Below are 21,760 nucleotides of genomic sequence, written 5' to 3' on the forward strand. Positions count from 1 at the left end.
GTTATGCATCCTATAAAATATAAAAATAACACATTTTGTTTGCCTAGGAGCAACACAAAAGCAGGGGCTCTTGGATCCACAGAGGGGAGCATAAATAGTGCTTCTCCCTCAGGGACAAAAGTGCCTGGGTGGTAGAAAGTAAAAATGCTTTGTTGTCCCTTGATCTTACCAAATAATACATGCAAAATAGGAGAGCTGAGAAGAACCTTTTCCCAGTGCATCAAAAAAGTGACCTGATTAGTTCAGCTGTTGCCTGTGATTTCAACACCACTTAAAATGTAAACTAATTTTGGCATGGAAAATCAACATTGCTGATCTCCATCCCTCCTCTAAGTCCATAAAGAATCCAGGACTATGAACCGAAACTTCATAAAAGTCATCCCCCAAGAGCCACGTGGGTTGTCCCAGCTTTTGGGGCGGATCTTTCCTCCAGGCAGTTGGGCTGGGAGGTCCCTGTGTTCCTCCCTTTGAGGTGGAGGAGCCTGCCCCAGATGTGAAGGCAGAGATGTCTCGGGTCTTCACCTGGCTGTTGGTTCTCCTAGTGAGCTGCTCAGGATGCCAGCACCATGCTTGCCGCTGCATGGGCAGGGTCTTCATTTGTCAGGAGAGCAAGGTGGTCCAGGTTCCCCAGGACATCCCAGCCAATGCTACTGAACTGTAAGTAGGGAGAGGAGATGGTTGCAAACAGCAGCCTGGTTCCTGGCTCTCAAAACAAACTGCTTCTTGGCAAGCCAAGGGTCAGGTTTGTAGGAACTCGCTTGAGAGACCTACGCCAGCTGTTTGGAAAGCACAGCCCTTCCTCCTCCGCTTGCTTAATTACATCTTGAAGCTCCTCTCTGTTACTCTGATCGTGCTGATTTTAAGATCTTTGTTAGGAAAAGATACGCTACGTTATAATGCAAAGCACTGACTAAACTTTAAACATGCTTCCTTTGTGCTATGACAGTAATTTGAAGCATGAAACTTAAGCTTTCCTTACAGCTTGTTTTAGAATTGTCGAAACACATAGTGCAACTTGTCTGCCCCAAACAACTTGATGATGAGCAATTGTGTTTGTGCTGCAGGAGCTTTCCAAAGATTTTGTGCTCGTTTGCCAAGAAGGAACTTAACATTCTCCTTTTGAAATCATACAGCCATTGCAGAAAGGCTCTGATAAACACACAGGGAGCGATCCTTCTCTATCAGAGGAGCGGCACGGCTGCAGTCATAGAGAGTGAACTATGCGAAAATACTGTAGTGTATTACTCAAGGAAGAGCTTTATCTGTCTTAGAGCTTTGCTTTGTTTTCCACCCTGAGGAGTTTGTACCTCTGCTGCAAGCCATTGTTTTAATTTTAATTTCTTTTAGAGCAAGTTCTTTCTTTCTTTCTTCTTAGGAAGAAATGTTTTCCTGTGAGGGTGGTGAGGCACTGGCACAGGTTGCCCAGAGTAGTGGTGTCTGCCCCATCGCTGGAGGTGTTCAAGACTAGGATGGATGGGGCTTTGAGCAACCTGATGGAGTGGCAGGGGGTTGATACTGGATGAGCTTTAAGGTCCCTTCCAACACAAAGCATTCTTTGATTTTACAGTTCTATCACCCCTTGCGTACACCCCTAGCCATCCAGCATTGTTATGACTTAAAGCAAAAGTGAAAGGAGTAGTCCTCAGTAAATTCTTTGTTTAAGAACCGAAGTGGCAAGTTTTAGGGGGAGGTTACAAGGAAGAATTACATGTCAATAGTTATAAAAATATGTCCTTATCCTCGTTTTACATACCACAAGATATCTGTGGTTACTGCCCTAATTTTCCTAGGGCAGAAGTTTTGTTCCATGTGGCAGGAGGAGTTGTTATGATTACTGAATAAGCAGACGGCGGTGAAAACTTGAGACAAGTGTCTGAATTAACCACAGAACATCAGCAAAAGTTTAAATCATTCTTGCTACTAGAGGGAAAAATAATCTGTCTGTGATTTAGGTCATCTAAACCCTGAGTGAACCCTGCTCCAAGCATCCACGGCTAATTTGGTATCATTTTTCTTTGATTGTTTCTTGAGATTACCCAGTTAAGGTCTGCCTTCTACGGATTGACCAAAACAGTTTGTAATTATATCTGCAAAGAAGTAGAATTTAATATTGTCAAAACTCACCTGTCAGTAAAATGGGATTTGTTTGCAGGCGATCCTTGCTAACTTCTCCAGTGTTTGTTGAGGATGAGTGGGTATTCTTCAAAACAACGTCAGTGTGACCAAAACCAGCAAGCGAAACCTTTCTTCTGGCAGTGTCATACCACTATTGGAGTTAGAATCTCTTAACTTGACTCTCTTCTCACTTACGCCAGCTTTCAGTTTCCTGCAAGGGAATTCTGGTCCTGTTAAATCAGGACAGACCTGGGATTGGCTTCATCATGGCTTGAGAATTTGTCCATGAAGTTTCTGTAGACTTTTTTTGAATACATCAAATGGTAGTGCTACTAAAGCCAGGTACATCTGCTGAAGAGCTATTAAGTGACAGGTAAACCTTAGATTTTCCTTCAGTGTCAAAGGGTGACCTCTAGAAAGGTGCTTTCCTACACTTCTCTCCACTGAATACCCAGTAGGGTGATTTAGGTGATTTTAAAAGGCCCCTATGAGTGAAAAGGTCAGTATAGCAACTTGAGCGTTGATGGCCATGATGCCAGTATCAGACACAAGTGCAGACTTCTTGCTAAATGCAGCACCTGTAAGACCTTTCTTTCACTCAAGAGCTCCTTCTGGGTGTGCTAGACAAGGTCTGATTCTATGTGACTTAAAGGAGGGGGCGTTGTTTAGTACACTTGGATCTCTTTGCCTTCTCTTATGTGATCTTGATATGTTTCCTAAGCTATCCTATTGTCTTTTCCTAGTTTCTTTTGAATAAAACACCAGTGAAAGCTTTGGAGAGAGAACAGAAGCCTGATAAGCCTCAAGCAGGTCTTTCTGTTGCTGTTTCTGTTCCACTGCAGCTGTTTCTTATGTCAGGATGCTGGCATGTGGCAGCCAGCTCTGTTATTTGATAAGAAAACTCAGGAAAAAGGTAAAAATGTCCTCAACAACCATTATCTCTGCTCTTTGACATGGCTGATTTCCTTTTAATTATTCTTATTATTTGTTATTTTTGCGGGTGTGATGGGTGTAGCAATGCATGGGGATGAGAGCCTTTTACAGTGAGGCATTTCAGGTTGTATTTACCATCTGAAAACAGAGCAGGGATCAGGAATCATGGGTTTTCATACTTTTCTTGCTGCCACATGTACTTTTTCACTTACAGACCAAACTCTCATGAAGGGACAGTTGCAGTTTGGCTTTCTGCTTGCGAATTTGCAAGTACTCTGCAGTTGGCACACTCGAAGCATTTGCAGGACGGACCTCTGTGGATGTTAGCTGTTTTGCTTTATTATCTTTGCTGAGAAAACGAGTGGGATAGAAGAGTTTTGGGCATTTTTTAATAGATACCAAAATGACTGTGAGAAATGTTGATTCCTCTGACTCGCAACTCTGGAGGTCATCCATGAGAAAACAGAAAGTTCAGATGGGAAACAAAGGCTCATTTGTGTCAAAATGTTAACTATTAATTGCTTTGCAGAGTGAGAGAGGGAAGCAACTTGGTAATCACCTATGGCAGTTTACTCTCTGAAGATTGAAAACAGTTTTTAAAATCCAGTGTCAAGCTTTATAAATCCATCCCTAAGATGTCATTTACTCATAAGAGATCTTGCTTTGAGAAAGTAATACAAACAAAATTACCTTGTTCTCAGAATAGAAGGGATCCTTCTTAAGATTCAGGAAACTATTTTAAGCAGAAACACATGAATACAGTGAGAAATGCCAAGGAAAGCTTAATCCTTACAACACCCTTCCTTGGTTTTGGGTTTCTCAGCTCAGCAGAGCTTGAAGTCAATGTTACAGTATCCCAGAGAAGTAGAGAGCTCTGCCCCAGCAGCTAAGCGCAACCAACTGGGCATCAGACTGCATCTCTGATTTAACAAAGTAAAGCAACTGTGCCAGGCAGCTTAAGGAGAGAGGTAGAAAAGGCTGTATGGTCCAATTCTTCTTGGTACCCTGCAGAATTATGTGAGAGAAATGTTGATCTCAGCATTTTACCCACAACATGTAACTGATGCTGTGACAAAAAGTTATCAGGGAAAGCTAAAATTGATCATGGTGTAACGTTATAAAGAGAAACTGCCCCCAGCTCGTTACTTTCCTAATTTTCTCCTGCTCCTAAACTTAGTCCCTTAATGCTTATCTCTCCTTAGCTATCATACAAGTGCCAGAGCAGCTCATAGATGTTGCCCAGATGGGTTCTTCTGCATGATTCTTTCTAAACTGTGGAGTTGATGTAAGAAACATCTTTTGAGAGCAGGAGCTCCTCAAAGAAAGCTTGCAAACTTGGAAGCCAGAGGCTTCAGTGGGAGAGTAGTGCCAGTTTTAGAAAGGAGCAGCTGAGATGACTGAAATAATTGACAATAGAGATGGCCCATCATTTGGCTTTGGTCTGACAAAGTGCTGTCTAAAGTGAAACTGTAGCTAATATAAATAAAGTCTAGGCTTGATCATGTGGCATTTTGTGTTTTAAAAGCCATTCTCTGGCTTCACTAGGCAGTTTAGCAAATAGTCATAGTCAGAGCAGTTTAGAGGTAGGTTATATGGGGTGTTTTCTCTCAAGCATCTGCAAACTATAAACAGCGGGGGTTTTTTCACTTGCTTTCTGCATAGGTGTTTTTGTATGATTGCTCAAGGATATTTATTTTAGACTATCAAGTCAAGGCTGAGGAGATGTCCGGCCAGTAAAACAGTAGCTGCCTTGAAATAGCAAGTTCTGTGTTATGTACTGAGTCAGATATGCTCCTTTGAAACAAGCTGCAGATGATGTGAGCAGTAGGTGCAAAGCTACTATTGGCAGCTGCAGTTTGCATGTTTTTTAGCTTTCACATGTAAAGCTGAAGCTGCATCGAAATTTGCAAGTAATTACAGCTCTTGCTCAGATGTTCATACTGGTGGGCTGACCTTAACATAAGAATGACAAGGTATGGAGAGGATAAGGTACGCTAACAAAATGAAGACCCAGGAAGTTTCCAAGTTCCTGTGTTATGGTGGTTAATCTTAATCAGTAAACCCACATGTTATCAGAAGTAAATGGGAATATTTGCACAGCAGAGCAAATTGAAAATGTATTACATGCTTTAAAAAGTTTTATTTAAACCAATGTTGCTTCTGTTAGGGTAGAAAATAGTCTGCAGTTAATGCTACATTCTTCTCATCCTGGATTTATGATCAGTTCGTACTTCGAAGCAGGAAGCTATAGCGGTTGTCGTATGATCATTGGCTGTATATTTGTGGAGTGGTCTGCTGCTTATGCTGGATTCTATATTTGACATTTTCATTGGAAGGATAAAAAGAAATAGACAGAGCATAAAAAAGGAATAAGAAAAGGAAGAAAGTGGCACTAAAGAAAGATAGTAAACTCTGCAAGGCAGATCCTCAGATAGTATAAATTACTGAGTACATATCTCTGTAGGAACATCCAGTATCCAAAGCTTCAGGAGCTTCTCAACACAAGGAGTTATGCTGCACGCGATAGAAGCTGTTTTGCAGCACAGTGCACATTGCTGGCTTACTTGTGATAAATACATACATGTGACTGTGACTTCAGTGATAGGATGAGGGGGAAAAGTTTTAAGCTGAAAGAGGGGAGATTCAGATGAGACATTAGGATGAAATGTTTCCCTGTGAGGGTGAGGAGTCCCTGGCCCAGGCTGCCCCAAGAAGTGGTGGCTGCCCCATCTCTGGAGGTGTTCAAAGCCAGGTTGGACAGGGCTTTGAGCAGCCTGATCCAGTGGGAGGTGTCCCTGCTCGTGGCAGGGGAGTCTGGAACTGGATGGTCTTTATGGTCCCTTGCAACCCTAACTATTCTGTGATTCTGTGACTTTCACCTGACTTACAATGATTAAATCTTGATCTATGAGATGCATGGTCGAGTTTGACATTTGCACATGGCATTAAGAGGGTACCCAGATCTGTACCAGGTGATGCCCTTCACTGTGATCAGCTACAGAGAGATTCTCCCGATGTGCAAGTTCTGGCCATTCAGGCAGCCTCTCCCTCACTCTGTCACACTCCCACACATTTGATAACAAGCAGAATGGGTTCTTGGGGCATTACAGCTCCATGTCCCAAAATAACACCTCCCACTTAGAAGTTTTATGTATATCCCGATTTTATTCTCACAAAGAACAAAAGCTTGTCTATTGGATGAGATGATTATCAATGTTTTTCTCAAGTGTTTGGAAGACTAAATTAGGTGTTACACCTTGTCTCAAGCAGCTTGTCTGCAGCTTGGGTGCCTCCCCATTCAAATCTTGTTTTGTATAATTATAACCTAGGAGAGTTTGATAGTAATGTTACTCATGAAATGCAAGCTGGTAAATTCAAGGCGTTAGCCTAGAAGCACAACAAGCAAGAAAAGCCCTGATAAGATCAGAAATACTTTTAATAGAAATTGTGGTTAAAATGGAGAAGTTGGTAAGTCTAAGGGACACTACAACGAGGGATGGAGGTCTAACTTTTATACCAGTTCTACAACAAGAATATGAACTGCAAAACACATTTGAGGAACTGAATTCACCAGTGTCATGGAGAAGTTAATTTTTCTTTGTTCTGAAATGGTGTGTCATGCTAAACTCTTCAACAGTACAACAGTACAGATGATTTCCTACCTTCATTTACTCCCCTCACTATGGCTTCTCCCAACTCATCAGTTTTAAATGAACAGGGTTAAAGCGCCATTTTTTAGACTTTGTTGCTCTCTTTTTTCTACTAGTAAAATATATTGGCTTCATCTCTCATGCCACGCAGGGAGGCCAGGACACTTTGGCTCAAGGAATTCTGTTGATACTGTAATATGACTGTTGCTAGTTGGGAGAGAGGAGCATACTCAGAGCTCAAGGGGAGAGTTTTGAAGAGTGCTTTTATGAGTCTGAGAGACATTAAAGTGCTTATGTGTTTCTGTCTCAGCTTCGCAGAGTTGCCCTCCTGTCCCGTACAGAGGGGAGCTCAGGGCATTTAAAGAGAAGTAGATGCAGAAAGGGGGGTGGGCGGTGTGCCCATCATACTCAGACTCAGCAGGGTGCAAGCTGCTGTGCTGTAAAAAGAAAGCTGCTCAAATACTTGATCTTCCCAGCAGCATTTCTGAGGTGTAATAGAGAAGAGATTTCCAGTGGAAGATGTCTTTAAGCTCTGAGTTGAATTCCTTGAGAAGAGTATTGCACACAAAACGTGTTGCCCGATAAGCCTGCAGGAGAAAGGATGCTGTGTGGCTGAAGGATTTTCCTGATGCTGGGAGGGGTCTCGCCAGGCTGCAGCATTGATTAAAACACTGGGTACACGCATGGACAACTTAACAAGGGTGAATGCTACAGGAAAGGAGGAGAGATGCCAAGTGGATTTATGTCCCGAAGGGGATAGCTGTTCTAAGTGCCAGCAGTTTGCATACAAGAGGGGGTCCTGCAAAGACAGGCTGAATTATCCAGCATGGTAAAGAAAAGCAAACCAACCTGCTAGTCACCTAACCAAGATGGAAAAGAAATCTTTGCAAAGCTCAGGTTGTCTCAGTCTTTTCTAATTTGACTATTTTTTAAGTTAGTTCTGCGTAACTTTACTGAGTGTCCTTGTGGAGATGGGCTAAAAGATAATTGGGGTAGGTTCACAGCTAATTTCAATTGCCATAGCTTCATTAACTACAGTGGAAAGAACTAAGTTCATTTATGCTGTCTGACAATGGAAAACTCTGTCAGCCACGTGTTGTTCATTTTGGCAGTAGCTAATTAGTAATTAATATCTCTGTGTGTGCAGTAAACAAGATACTTTGGGCAAGGAAAGACAGGTATTATTTGTCATAGCAGTCTATTAGTTTTGCACAGTGAGGAACAAGCCTTTTGGTAGCAAAAGTCAGTTTTCTTTGTTTAATACCTTGACCTTTTCAGACAGAACCTGTAAATTATTGCACGCTCTTCGCCTGTACTTTGATTGGACTACTCTTATTAGCACTGAAATTTAAGTCATTAAAATGAAGCTTATTTCAAATTATAGGTCAGAGGCAAGGCTGAATTTTGTATAAGAGTAGAGAAAATTATTTCTTCTAATTGTCTTGTATACACTGTAATGAGGAGCCCAGTTTCTGGCTTTACTCCAGTACAACTACCTTGATTCGGGAGGTCTAGGGTCAGGAAAGGTTCTGATTTGTTTGCTTTTGCTTAATGTTTTCCTCGAAGCATCCTTAGGTGTTCCAGGAGCTCAGCCTGGAAGGTATGGATGCTTCTTATCTCTCATTACCTTATCAAGCTACTCAGTTTTATTTGTTCCTGGTTAGCTAGAGGAGAATTTGCAGCCTGTTATTATAGAGGGAAATTCCTGAGTGTCTGTCTTTTCCTAAATTAGCAAAATAATGCTGTATCCTTGGATGTAACATATTCAAAACTTGCTGTACTGATAGGGCAGCCACAACTTTTAACATGTAACCACTGCCATGGACTGGGGCTTTCACCATCTTTTCATCTTTTAGATTTAGAAGAGAGGAAGAAATGTTTTCCTGTGATGGTGGTAAGGCACTGGCACCAGTTTGGCTAAGGACAAAGGAGATAAGAATGAAAAGCAAGAGTACATGTACACGTAGCTGTAACCAGTAAAATAACCAAGGCTCAGCTGGGAGAGAGTAGCTATGGAATGAGGGACTGTCTAGTGTCGCATTTTCTGAAGCCAGAAGCATGGAATGGGAAGAAGCAATAAGTAGTTATTTGGGTTTGGTTTTCTTCACTGCAAAGGATTGTCTTGTGGTTAGGCTGAGGATTGTAGTGGTTTTCTTTAATGGTTTCATATCATGCGCTGTGCCTTGTGCTTATAACTGATCCCTGGTGGAAAGCTCTTGCCTGCCCTTGGCTTTGGGAGGTTTGGATTTCAGTGCTGACTCCAGGGTAAGCTTTGATTTCTTTTTTCATTTTTACCGCCACATGAGATCAATGCATTAGGCTGTTGCCTTTAGTAGCCCAGTAGGGGTGTTTGAGGACAGAGCCTTTGTCAAAAGGCTTCCTATTCATTGGGAAGCCTTGGTGTCTTTAACAGCCATGGACACTCACCAAGGTAAGAAAGCAAATTTGGCTTCAGTAGCAGGAGCACAGCCTGTGCTAATTTCTCTGGCATCCCCAGTCTCTTCACTGCTGTAAAAAATCAGCACAGATCAGCCAAACCCAGTTTTCCCTTCTTGTTAAATACTGGGAAGCAATCAATTCTGAAAAGTCTTTCCTCAGAGTCCACTCTCCCAGCAGGAATATTTATAGACACACAGAAATATCTGAACAAGCAAGAAGAGGGGCTATAAACCCCCCTGCTATGGGAATACAGCTGGATAATGCTAAAAAACTTGTTACATCCCTGAAGATTTCTTTGGCCAACAGAGCTGCCATGAAAATTTTTGCTTTTCTCTTTTTGGCAAGTAGAGAGTCATAAAAGAAGTACAGACTGTGTCAGAAAATGACAACAAACCAAGCAATGCCCCAGCAAAACAACAACTCTCTCTAGGTGGAATTACTGGTTTGGGGAAATACTACATCCAAATCCCAGGAGCTGTAATTTCCAGTCCATGGTATATTGTTGCCATGGCAGATGAAGCCCAAACCTCATCCTTCAGCACTTTGACATCAGTGTTAGTGGCCCCTGCGAGGGAATGCTTAGCAAGAAAACCTCAGGTTTTATTCTGCAGTTGTTCATACGCATCCTAATTACTTGTCCATGCAGCTCACTGCCTTCCAGCAGGACAGGTCACAGGTGTGAAACTGCCCATCTGTACAGATTTGCAGATTCAGGACTTCATGCTATTGTGGCAGACAGCAAACCACCCTAGGGATGAATAAAATGAGCGTTGAATGCACAAATGAAATAAGTAACCCACTGTTAAAATTGATTCAAATATATTAGGAGGGTTTTTAATTGTTTTAATGGGCCATATGGAAATGACGAGGTTTTCTTAGGGCTCACAAAGTTTTCTATAAATATAACAAACTCCACCATATTTCTGGTAAGTTTGAAAACATAATTTTCTCCGTTACACAAACAGTAAATCTATAGGTTGTAAAGGACAAGCAATTTCACAAGAGCACAGCATAAAAAATTAGTGATTTAGCTGGAACTCTAGCCCCTCCAGGACCTTATTCACCAGCCTGTACTCCCATGGCAATATATTTCCTTGATCAAAAAAACCCCAACCCATTACCTCTTGCACGTTCATATTCCTTTCTAATAACTATTTCTCATTGCAAGAAGGCTTTAAGCTCAGTGGCATGAAACACAGGCCTGCTGCTTTGATTCTTGTACATAAGGCAATACAAAGTCGTAGTTCAACTATTTTTTAATGTTCGAATGATGTCTATGCAGTTTCAGGGTTTTTTTCCTCTCAAATATATTTTTTACTGACGTGGTATCTCTGCATCATCACTTTTCCCAATTCCTTCATTTCTGTACTCCTCCTGTATCAGTTTCTGTCCCTGTGTTAGGAGGATTTCACAGCAGTGGTACAGGCAGTAATTTAAAGAGAGCTGAGGTGGAGATTTGTGCAGGCATTTCAATTATGGTAACTGTTGGCTTTGTTCTGGTCAGTGTGGCTGCCTATGGAGCACTAATTGGAAGGTTTTCACCCCTTTATGAGTTTAACTACTACCTGTATATGTCTTCTTAGCCCTTCATCTGTACATGAATGATGCATCTACAGCATTATTTTTTTAATATGCAGTATACATGTAGCAAACAATATTTCTGCTGTAGCAGGTTTAGAGGGGAAGACACATAAGGAGTGGCTAAAAATCACTTGGTCTGTTCAGCTTGGAGTAGAGGAGACTGAGGAGGGACTTCATCATGGTCTGCAGCTTCCTCAGAAGGGGAGGAGGAGGAGCAGGTTCTGATCACTGCTCTTTGGCAACCAATGATAGGACCTGAGGGAATGGTAGAAGGATGTGCCAGGAGAGGGTTAGGTTGGGCACTAGGGGAAGACACTCCCCCCTGGGGGTGGTGGAGCACTGGAACAGGCTCCCCAGAGATACAGTAATAGAACTAGGCTTGACAATACTCTAGAACATTTGGCTAATGCCCTCAGACACACGGTGTGAATGTTGGAGTCATCCTCTGCAGGGAGAGGAACTGGACTCGGTCATCCTTGTGAGTCCCTTCCAACTCAGGACATTCTATGATTTTATATTGGTTCAACTGAGCATAGTGCATGAGCCTACATCCCATAAACTGGGTTGCTTTTTGAGAACTTTACCCTAGAAATTGGAGCACATCCATCAGAGTTTTACATGGGCTGGACATAGAGGCATGAGTCTTCAGAAAGTGACCACTGAGAAACACTTGGACGTATTGATGCCCTGGTCTGGTGGGGACAGCCTTGTACTTTCAGGGCTACAGACTAGCAGCAGTTAGGGCTTTGACGCTTTGTTTGTTCATCAGAGGCGTGAACACATCTGGAAGAAACACTCCAGCGGCACTAGAGAACAGGGAGACTAGTTCTTTGTTCAAGGCTTTGAAAGCGTTATTATTTTTTTTCCCCTACGCATTAGACTGCCAAGAAGCGGCCTTGGTTCTAGGTGTAGATTCATCTCTTCTGTGTCCTCCAGGCTGAATGCATGTAGTGGTGGTTATCAGCTAAAATAGGGAATGAGGCAGGGGGTGCTTCAGAAGTGTCTGCTTGCGTCTCCTTGAAGATTTTATGCATTCCACAGAAAGCTTGTTAACCTCTGCTTCAGAGGGATAGCAGGCTGCTATTTTTCTTAGAGGTGCCTTACTTGCCAGCTAGAGTACATCTTTATGAAGTTCGTGATATAAAGGAGTTTATACATTTCTCTAAAGCACTTTATGCTAAGATCCCGCTTTTATAAATGACAACTTTGGGCTTCAGCCTGTATTGTGTGGAAACACTCAGTGTTTTGTTAGTCTGAACTAAACTGATTCAGGTTGGCATTTGATACTAGAAGCCTTGATCTTCAATGTTGACAGCTTTTCTTAAAATGCTCCAAGGAAGGACATGGGTGCACCTAGACTATATGGAGGTCTGAATTTTGCCTTCACTATCAAGTATAGCATCAGTGGTGAATCATTGGAACAGGCTGCCCAGGGAAGTGGTGGAGTCTCCTCCCCTGGAGGTGTTCAAAAAGTGGGAGAACAGTTTTAAGCTGAAAGATGGGAGATTGAGACATTAGGAAGAACTTTTTTTCTGTGAGGGTGGTGAGACACTGGCACAGGTTACCCAGAGAAGCTGTAGCTGCCCCATCTCTGGAGGTGTTCAAGGCCAGGTTGGATGGGGCCTTGAGCAACCTGATCCAGTGGAAAGTGTTCCTGCCCATGGCAGGGGTGCTGGAACTGGATGGGCTTTGAGGTCTCTTCCAACTCAAACCATTCTACAATTAGTTGCTCTTCTGTAACTCAGTATATGGGCCCTAAATATTGTTTTCATGAACAGTAATAACAGTAGCATTCATACAAACCACAACATTTGCCAAATGCAGCATAAAATAATTTTTAAACACTGGATTCTTATAAACAAAGCCCTGGGAAATAAACAACCTTTGCAACTGTCAAACTCAGAGCAAATGCTCATTTTCTCATTGCCAAAACCATGCCTTAATCAGAGAAAGTGAGAAAGAATGACCACAATGCCTGCTTTTTAAAAAAATATATCTACAAGAATAGATATGGATGTTATAATAAAAAAATAAAGGGAGGGTGGGGAGGAATTGACTAGTGAGATGAAATAATCAAAAGATAACAAGTGTAACATCTAACCCAAGTGGGTCAAGGGCTATAGATTAGTGGCACATTTTCTCAACAAAGTAATCAACTACAAGATTAATGTGTTTTCTCATTTTTTGAAAGGCCAGCTCATCTTTGAACCTTAAAAGACCTTTCACCATGTAAAAAAGAGCAAAACAATAGGAGATCCTGGAAGAAGCTGCAGTCAGAGTAATATAAAATAATGATGCAGACCTTTGAAATAAATCAGAGGGAAAACCTAACGATTCTGGAAGGGTACATGTGATAATTACTGTCATTTTTGCTGGCCCTAAAGCAAAACCAAACATGCTTAAGTGGGCCTTTTGCAGCAAATTCTATCAGCTAGATAAGACCCGCAGCACTTAATGTACAGTACATCGGCTGATTGTGGATGTCGCCAGAGAAGAATGTAAGGTCAACTCATTTTGTTGTTACCAACTCCGATCAGGACGATTCCATCTCCGCATAAAGAGATTATCATTATGTTGCTGATTGATTAACCTCTGTTCCCATTATTCAGACGTATGCACACGTTAAAAGGTCCACCCAATACACGCTGAAAAATCAGTGGAATGATTCCTACTGATTTCCATTAGATTGTGCCATAATATTGGGCTCGGTCTTTCCTTGTGTTGCTTTAGCAACATTTGAATTTTTAATACACAATACCAGGGAGGTAGAAAGGGAGCAGAGGTTTCAAGGGCCCTGATGTCCCGTACTGTATATTATGTTTCCTTCACTCAGTCCTCAAGGTGAGCAGTCAAGATTAAGCCAATGATCTGCAGCCCATCGAATTTGTCTTTTCATCATTTCCTTAAGTTGTCTTATGTGCAACAATCATTACAGTGCAAGTGACACTGCTGGGAAAATCAATTCTTCCTCACTAAATAGAAAATAACTTACATTATTCTCGAATCATAATTGGTATTTTGTTTATTTTGTCAGACTTGCAGTTAACCACTGACTACTTCAGCCAAGCAACACTGTGTCTTCTGCCAAAAGCCCTGCTTGCAATAAAATGTTGTGAAATCTACTTCTGATTGCAATGTAATAAAAACCACTTATGGATCTACACTGAATTTTCTGTCAGATGTTCACTGTTATGTCCTTGAAGATTAAAAGTCTCTGAATATTTATTAGCAAGATGGAAGGCTGTTCCAGATAGGCTTTGAACCATGCTCATCACTGTATCCTGTGAATGACTTTCAGTATTACAGCTGTCATATATTCTGTTACTTTAAGATTATTACTCCCCTTTTGCTGTTTATGTATAATTCAACCACAACATTGAGAAATACTCTTATGCACTATAGGTGGGCCCAACGCCCACATAACTGATGCCAGTTTTTCAGACTGAGGATGAAACTTCAGCTTTGTTCAGCCTAAAAAAGAGCAGGTTCTGGAGAGAACTTATAGCAGCCTTCCAGTACTGAAAGGGGCTACAGAAAAGCTGGGAGGGGCTTTTTATCAGGGAGTGCAGTGATAGGATGAGAGGTAATGGTTTTAAGCTGAAAGAGGGGAGATTTAGATGAGATATTAGGCAGAAATATTTTCCTGTGAGAGTGGCGAGAAACTTGCACAGGTTTCCCATAGAAGTTGTGGATGCCTCATCCCTGGAGGTGTTCAAGGCAAAGTTACATTGGGCTTTGAGCATCCTGATGCAGTGGAAGGTGTCCCTGCCTATGGCAGGGGTGCTGGAATTGGATGGGCTTTGAAGTCCCTTCCAACCCAAACCATTCTGTTTCTATGAATGGAAGATAGCAGAGGTTATTAGCACCACACATTGTTCTCACACCTCTAGGGATCATGAAGTGGACCATAAACCTCTTCAGTTTTAATGTTTTTAATGAAAATAAATTCAGGACTGGTAAGTTGTACTTGGTTTAATTTTAATAAGAAAGTTATATTGGAGGGGCTAAAAAATGGAGGATTTGAAGTGCTTTAGTTTCCTGTGCTGCACTTGTGTTCTAGAACTGATGCTCAGAGTGTTTGGGATAAAGCCGTTGTGGTGGAAAGGGAGTTTGTGGTGATGTGCTGGTGATGAGCAGCACAAGCTCTCCACAGGCAGACCCAGGGCTGGTGATCCAGGGTTCAACTAAGACACGAGAAGCTGTTTGGGGCTGCCCTATGCTTTTCCTGGGTTTCACTATTGAGGGAGGAGGACACTGTTAATCGAAGCAGGCTTATCTGAAGTAGGGTCATCCCCCTACTACCCTGAGCAAGGAGGCAGCCAGGATTCTCCATTTTTCCCTGGAGTGAGACACTGCAGCTTCCCTGGAGCAATGTCTTTGGGGAAAAAAACCCAAAACAAAACAAAGAAACCAAAAAGAAGAAAACAAGGTATCTGTGTGCAAATACCCCCTGCCAACTGCCAAAAACCCAACCGAGGTTTATGATGCACCCCTAGCTCCCCACGCGTGAATAATCCTTGACTGTCTAGGGAGTGAGAGAACTCCCAAATGTTCTCCAACACCCTTTCCTAACTCACTATGTGTAAAGACACTTTTCCAGGGATCTGAACAAGAATCTTGTCACCTGAGTATTAAATCCCATATATAATGAAGGATACTTTGTGCATATTAGTCTATTTAGCTCTGTCATCCCTGTAAATTCCTGTACTGATCTTCAGGGAAAAGGATTCATTTACTGGTTTATTTCTTAATTCCATGCCCTCCCCCCGCCCAACACCTCCTGGGGAAAGGGGAAAAGAAGGAAGGCTGTGTTTGGATAACTAGGAGCATTTTCAGACTAACTATCCAGCTCCACATACAGATGTTCTGAGAGAGATACTGAAAAGCAGCAAGTGGATTCTTGCATCACCTTATCTCATTCAGACAAGGGAAGACACCCTTTGGCTTAGAACGATAAGGTGCAGCTTTGATCGATTTGATCTCTGCTTTTGTCCTTCTTCATAATTTGACATATTGATTCTATTTATTAAAACTAATTTAAAAAACACAAGCCCTGAGTGCTCTGCTGTTCCAGATCAAGCTGCTCCAGGCACTCAAATCTGAAAGTAATCCATTCACTGCTGATTTATTTCCACTCCATTTTCAAGCAGAGTTCTGTTCTGTGTTTCTTTTTTTTTTGTCCTGTTTTTCTTGGAGAAAAAAAGCCATTTACTTTCACACCTCCAGTTAGAGCAGAAGGGTCTAGATTCCTTTTTCTGATATATGAAGTGAGCTCAGGCAGGTTTAGCTGACTCATATTCATGCAGGTGTACATCAGATGGTAGCCCAAGGTGTATTGTTCTTTGTTGTCTTAAATCAAAGCCCTACCTTCATGCTTGAAAAGCAATTTATGCATTTGCTTAAATGCACTCATCTTGCCCTATAAAGCTTGGCACTTAAGCTGAAAGAGAGCAGACTTAGAGGAGATCCTGGGAAGAAATGTTTTCCTGTGAGGATGATGAGGCACTGGCACAGGTTTCCCAGAGAAGTCACGGATGACCCATCCCTGGAAGTGCTCAAGACCAGGTTGGATGAGGCTTTGAGCAACCTGATCCAGTGGGAGGTGTCCCTGCCTGTGGCAGGGGGGCTGGAACTTGATGGGCTTCGAAGTCCCTTCCAACCCAAACCACTCTATTATTCTATGATATTGTAGTTAATAGGATTTACCCTGTTCCTGAAGGCCCAGCAGAAGAAATCTTTTCCCTGCTTCTTCTTGGGAAGCACAGTTTTGTCTAAGGGCTCAGGGATAGTTCTTTAAAAATCAATACCTTTATTCAGACTTAGAGAAATCAAATAACAACCTTACTGTTAAAACCAGCTAAAATATAAAGCCTGAAGGAGCTGGGTACCTTTTAGCACCAAGCTGGGTCTGGGTCTCTAACCAAAGGTCATCATTTAGGTATTTGTTCTCTGTCAGTGCATTTTGCTGACAATGCTATTATACTCTTCTTTCCCTTAGTATAACACAATTGGTTAAATCTTCAAACTTCACATTCTTCCGGTGGTTAAATAATAAAATAAATACTTAATACATAACAACTAATTTTTTAGGAGCAGCCGAGGGATCTGGGGCTGTATAGTCTGAAGACAAGAAGGCTGAGGGGAGACCTCATCATCCTACACAACTGCCTGAAAGGAGGTTGTAATGAAGTGGGTGCTTGTCTCTTCTCCCAAGTAACAAGGGACAGGATGAGAGGAAATGGCTTCAGGTTGCAGCAGGGGAGGTTTAGATTGGATTTTAGGGAAAATTTCTTTACTGAAAGAGTGATGAAACATTGAAAGAGGCTGCCCAGGGAAGTGGTGGAGTCTCCATTCCTGGGGGGTGGTCAGAAAATGTGTAGCACTTTGGGACATGGCTTAGTAGGCACAGTGGCATTGTGCTCTGGTTGGACTGCATGAGCTTAGGTGTCTTTTCCAACTGTTATGATTCTGTGAAAAGCTCTCTGTGTGTCCTGCTTGAGCAGGGACTGCACATCTCATCTACTGCATCTCTCAGTGGTTACTGCTCTAGCATATTCTTTGCACAATAAAAACACTCATAGTCTATTTGTCCTGAGATCTGCTTGGTCATCTTATCAGTCTACAGCCTGCAATTGCTTGTGCAATGTGTCATAACTGTCAGCTGGAAGCAAACAGGCAAACCATAACCCTGTGTATCATCATAAAGAAAACGGGCATTAAGGTAACAGCCCCCAGCACCTTGGTCTGTTTTTAAAAAATGTCACACTTTGCTTCAGAATCAATATGAACACAGAAAGATGGAGTCAGTATTGCTGAATATTTCTGTGTAGGTTAGAAACACATTTTGTAGAGCAGTAGGAAGATGTCTTTGTTTTGACTTCAAAGCCACAGGTATTGATTGGAAGCTTGCTACAACTACCATTTCAGCAAAACCGGAGCTGTTCAGGTGCAGCAGGAAAGCAAAGCCCTCCACTTGTTTACAATACAACCTTGCCCCAAAGCTTCCCAGAGACCTTGTATAGCCCAACAAGGATTTTCTGTGAGTGGACAGCACAATTTGGCCCATCAGCACCAACCAAGGGAATGCTACTTCTTCTTTACACAAGGCCTTGCCTTGCCTCTAGGTATAGCCCAGCAGAGGCAGATGACCAATCAGTTTATAGAAAAGGAGCTTTTCCTTTGCCTTCTCTCTCCCTGCAATATAGACCATAGCAATGGGATGGCAGATCGAGTGTCCTGTGTACAACAGGGGTTCTTAAGGGCAGAATAAGAGGAGGGCAAGCATTTAAGATTTATTATTACAATACTCCTCCAGCCTCCAACTAGTTCCAGCCCAGGAGATTGCTCAGAATTCTTGTTGCTTGTTTAGTAGCCCTGGCTTATTTCTCCTCCAATTACTTGTACATAGTAAGTACTTTCTTAGAGATCTTTCAGAACTTATAGCTATGCTGTGAGCAGGTCATGTTCCTCCTGTCACTGTTTCCACTCCTTTTAACAGGACTGTGTACGTTTGTTGTTTCTAAGTGCTCCACAGAGGGTTCACATTCGAGAAGAACTCTGAATGTGAGAATACTAAGTACATCTTCACTCCGAACATAAGCCAGTATTTCAGTTGCCAGTGTGATCAAGCTGGCTTCCTTCTGGAAAAAATAATACTTACTTCAAGATGCATCAAAGGTGCACACTTGACACCAGTGCAATCTTTGCACTGTGTCTTACTGGGAAGAGGTCTACCAATCTTAGAGAGAATAGTATAGTTAGTATTTTTAAGGATACGGGCACATCAGCTGCTGTGCTATATATGTTCAGGATCATCATTTTGACACCTGAAAGTAAATCTATAGCTGGTGGAACACAGAAAAACTCAGCATTTTCAGTGGCAAGGCAATCCTTGCTAAACTAGTGGAAAACAATGTTTTGGAGGATTTTTTTAGCACAAGAAGTAATAAGGACTGCTGGCCTTGTCATTCCCTTTATATCAAATTGGTGAAGTCTACAGGGAAGAGATCTCAATAACAGAGAAAGACTGTGAGGGAGAAGAGATGCTCTCAGGAGAGTGCAGGTTGAAATTAGAGTCTGTCCACCTGCAATTTATATCCCGGTGAACGTTTCCCTCAGAAATCTCTAACAGAGGAGCTAAGAAAAGCTCTTGACATGAAAACTGTGCAGCTAGGAAAAGCGTCCGTGACATGAGAATGTGTGGTGAGCAACAGCAGTAAACAGGAGTGTCTGCGAGGTTTAAAAGTGCAATGTGCAGGTTTCACTGGAAAACCTCCCCTTGGCAGATGTAATTGCAGTGTGAGGACTCCGAGATCTCTTTCTTATGCACACAGTAGCCTGTTGCTCATGTTAAATTCATGGGTATTCCCATTCCCAGTTTGCTGAGTGGTTCATCCTCTTGCACAGGCAGCAGCTTCTGCCCCAATCCCCCGGCAACAGTGTCTGCCCCGATTCCCCAGCAACAGTCAGCAGAGACATTCTGATTAGAGAAAGATATGTCCAGAAGGGATGAACAGATGATTTTTTTGTCTTTGCATGGTGCTAGAGTAGAAAAATATGGGGATTTTTCACCTTTTCTACTTCTAGTGTTATTTCAAAACATAAGTATTAACATTTAAATGTATGTAAAGAGAAGGAAAGCCTCCACTCACCACAGTGGGGGAGAATAGGGAACATATGGCAGAGGTTCATCATATTTCTGTAGTTCAGTGTGGTTAGAATCATAGAATCATCGAATGGTCTGTGTTGGAAGGGGCCTCAAAGCCCATCCAATTCCAGCACCCCTGCCATGGGCAGGGATGCCTTCCACTGCATCAGGTTGCTCAAAGCCCAATGTAACTTGGCCTTGAACACCTCCAGGGATGGGGCATCAACAACTTCTCTGGGCAACCTGTGTCAGCGCCTCACTATCCTCACAGGAAAACAGTTCTTCCTAAGATCTCGTCTAAATCTCCCCTCTTCCATCTTAAAACTGTTCCCCCTCATCCTATCCCTGCACCACCTGATAAGGAGCCCCTCCCCAGCTTTCTTGTAGCCCCTTTAAGTACTGCAAGGCTGCTCTAAGGTCTCCCTGGAGCCTTCTTTTCTCTAGTTCAAACAAGCCCAACTCTCTCAGCCTGTCCTCATAAAGGAGGTGCTCCAGCCCTCTGATCATCTTCGTGGACCTCCTCTTGACTCGCTCCAACAGATCCATGTCTTTTCTGTGTTGAGCACAAACATAGCTGGTGCTCTGGGAACAGTGGAGCACATGCCTTTTGCATCCAGCTCCCCTTCAGGAGGCATTCTTTTCCCAGTTGAGTTAGCCCTGTTTGGCACTCACACTGCTCTTTGGAAAATACAGCATGTGTTAGATAGCAGAGAGGATATTTAGTTTTACCAAGCTCATACTCAGATTCAGAGGTAAAAAGAGTCGATCGAGCCTCCAAGTACCATTTCTTAACTGGTGTCTGACTTCTCTGTCATCAAGGAGTATCAGATACTTCATTATAACTTCAAACGGGTCTTTGGATGTATCCAAATTAATGCAAATATTTGGTCGGGACCCTGTTACTTATTAGGCTGTGTGTGCTAATTAGGGAGTGTAATAGAAAGCACTTTCCTTTATTTTATTAATACTCTGCAATGTTTCAGCTGTGTCTCATTAAGCAACACAGGTATGGGGCCTGTGAGGATATGGATGAGAAAGGAGGTGAAAAGCACACTAACTCTTTCTAATGAATGTGTCAGATAAAGTGATAGAGGTAAGTTATTTGGTGCTTTGCTAAACGGTGATAGTTCAGTGAGAGACATTGCAGAAAAGCTTTCTCTTTCTCTTTTCCCTTCACTAAGGCCTCCACCATAGAACTGAAGGAATTTTATCCCTGGACAATTTGTCCCAGTCAAGAAAAATAGCATCATGTATGGAGCACCTGCCAGCATAGAAAATCCTGATGTCTTAGAGGTAGAAACACTACACAGAAAGAGCACTTGTCACCTTCCTGCTGTGACCTCAGCCAATGAACAAACCACTGTTCTCTCCCTGCTGCAGAATCAGATTGTTTTTGACACATTCTTGGGACAGGAAAAGAGCTGAAGGGACTGGCCCTGTGCGAGAAAGATGTCTATTCTTTCTCTGAATGAAAAGAAGGGAAGAAAGTTTAGAAGACAATACCCCCCATCTGGTTGGACTGTGGGCATTTTCCATAACCTTATTTGCCTTGACAAGTTGCCCACAGGAAAGAACACATAGTAAAATGCTCTTTGTGCAAGAACAAGATACCCAGTACTTGCACAATGCTCCTTTTGTTAAAAGAGTATGCAAAGTTACTAACATAAATAGATGCAACACCGAAAGCATGCTCGGGGTGAGTTAGATTTTTAACAGCTACTCACCTTAAGGAAGGTTGCAGATAACAAGGTCAGCTTTTAACCAATTCACACCATTATCACATGCTGTCCGTTTCACAAAGGACCATGTGACTGAGGTCTGAGGAGTGACAATGTGCTCTTCTAAAAGTAGTATAGTGTCTTACAGAATAAACAATACTAATAAAGTATAGCTATTTGTAAAAATCAAGCAATCTCTATTTTCTGGCTCTCAAAGACAGAATAACTTCATCCTCTTGTGTTATTTATCTTACACAAAACACTTTTCACAGCATGCCTTTGACATTAAGAAAAACAACTTTAACTGTGCTTTAAAGCTTACTGCTGGCCTTTTTTTTGTGGATAACTCATTCCTAGCAGTTAAACTCTTCCACACGATAACTGTAATTCTGCTCATAGGATTTGTTTGTTGTTGCAATTTGTGCTCAGTGGCAAACTCTTTTTCTCTCTTTGTACGTGCTGTAGAGGAATCCAGAGCTCTAGCTTTGCTTTACTTTGCCCATGCTCTGGGCAAGCTTAAAGGAAGGAGGAGATTCTTCCTGCCACAATGGCATTGCTTTGGTCTCTATCATACTTTGCCCTTTGACTTACAGCCACCCTAGGGTGCACTGCAGCTCCAGGCAGACGTCATTTGTGTGTTACTGCTGCTTGCACTTAAATCTTCAACAAAATGCCTT

The 21,760-nt window shown here is 42.2% G+C and overlaps 1 protein-coding gene across 4 annotated transcripts in view; it reads left to right on the plus strand.

The window, feature by feature from the left end:
- Positions 1–424: 424 nt before the first annotated feature.
- FSHR (follicle stimulating hormone receptor) overlaps positions 425–21,760 on the plus strand; it is an 87,433-nt gene continuing 66,097 nt past the window's right edge. For 3 of the 4 annotated variants that reach the window (XM_069850431.1, XM_069850432.1, XM_069850433.1), the window contains exon 1: positions 429–657. In XM_069850431.1, coding sequence (XP_069706532.1) covers positions 506–657 — 152 coding nt within the window. In that variant the 5' untranslated portion in view covers positions 429–505. Of the gene's footprint in view, positions 658–21,760 lie in introns of all 4 variants that reach the window. The other variant, XM_069850434.1, reaches the window with a different exon arrangement.

Source organism: Phaenicophaeus curvirostris, chromosome 2 (assembly GCF_032191515.1).
Source record: "Phaenicophaeus curvirostris isolate KB17595 chromosome 2, BPBGC_Pcur_1.0, whole genome shotgun sequence".
Classification (NCBI taxonomy): domain Eukaryota; kingdom Metazoa; phylum Chordata; class Aves; order Cuculiformes; family Cuculidae; genus Phaenicophaeus; species Phaenicophaeus curvirostris.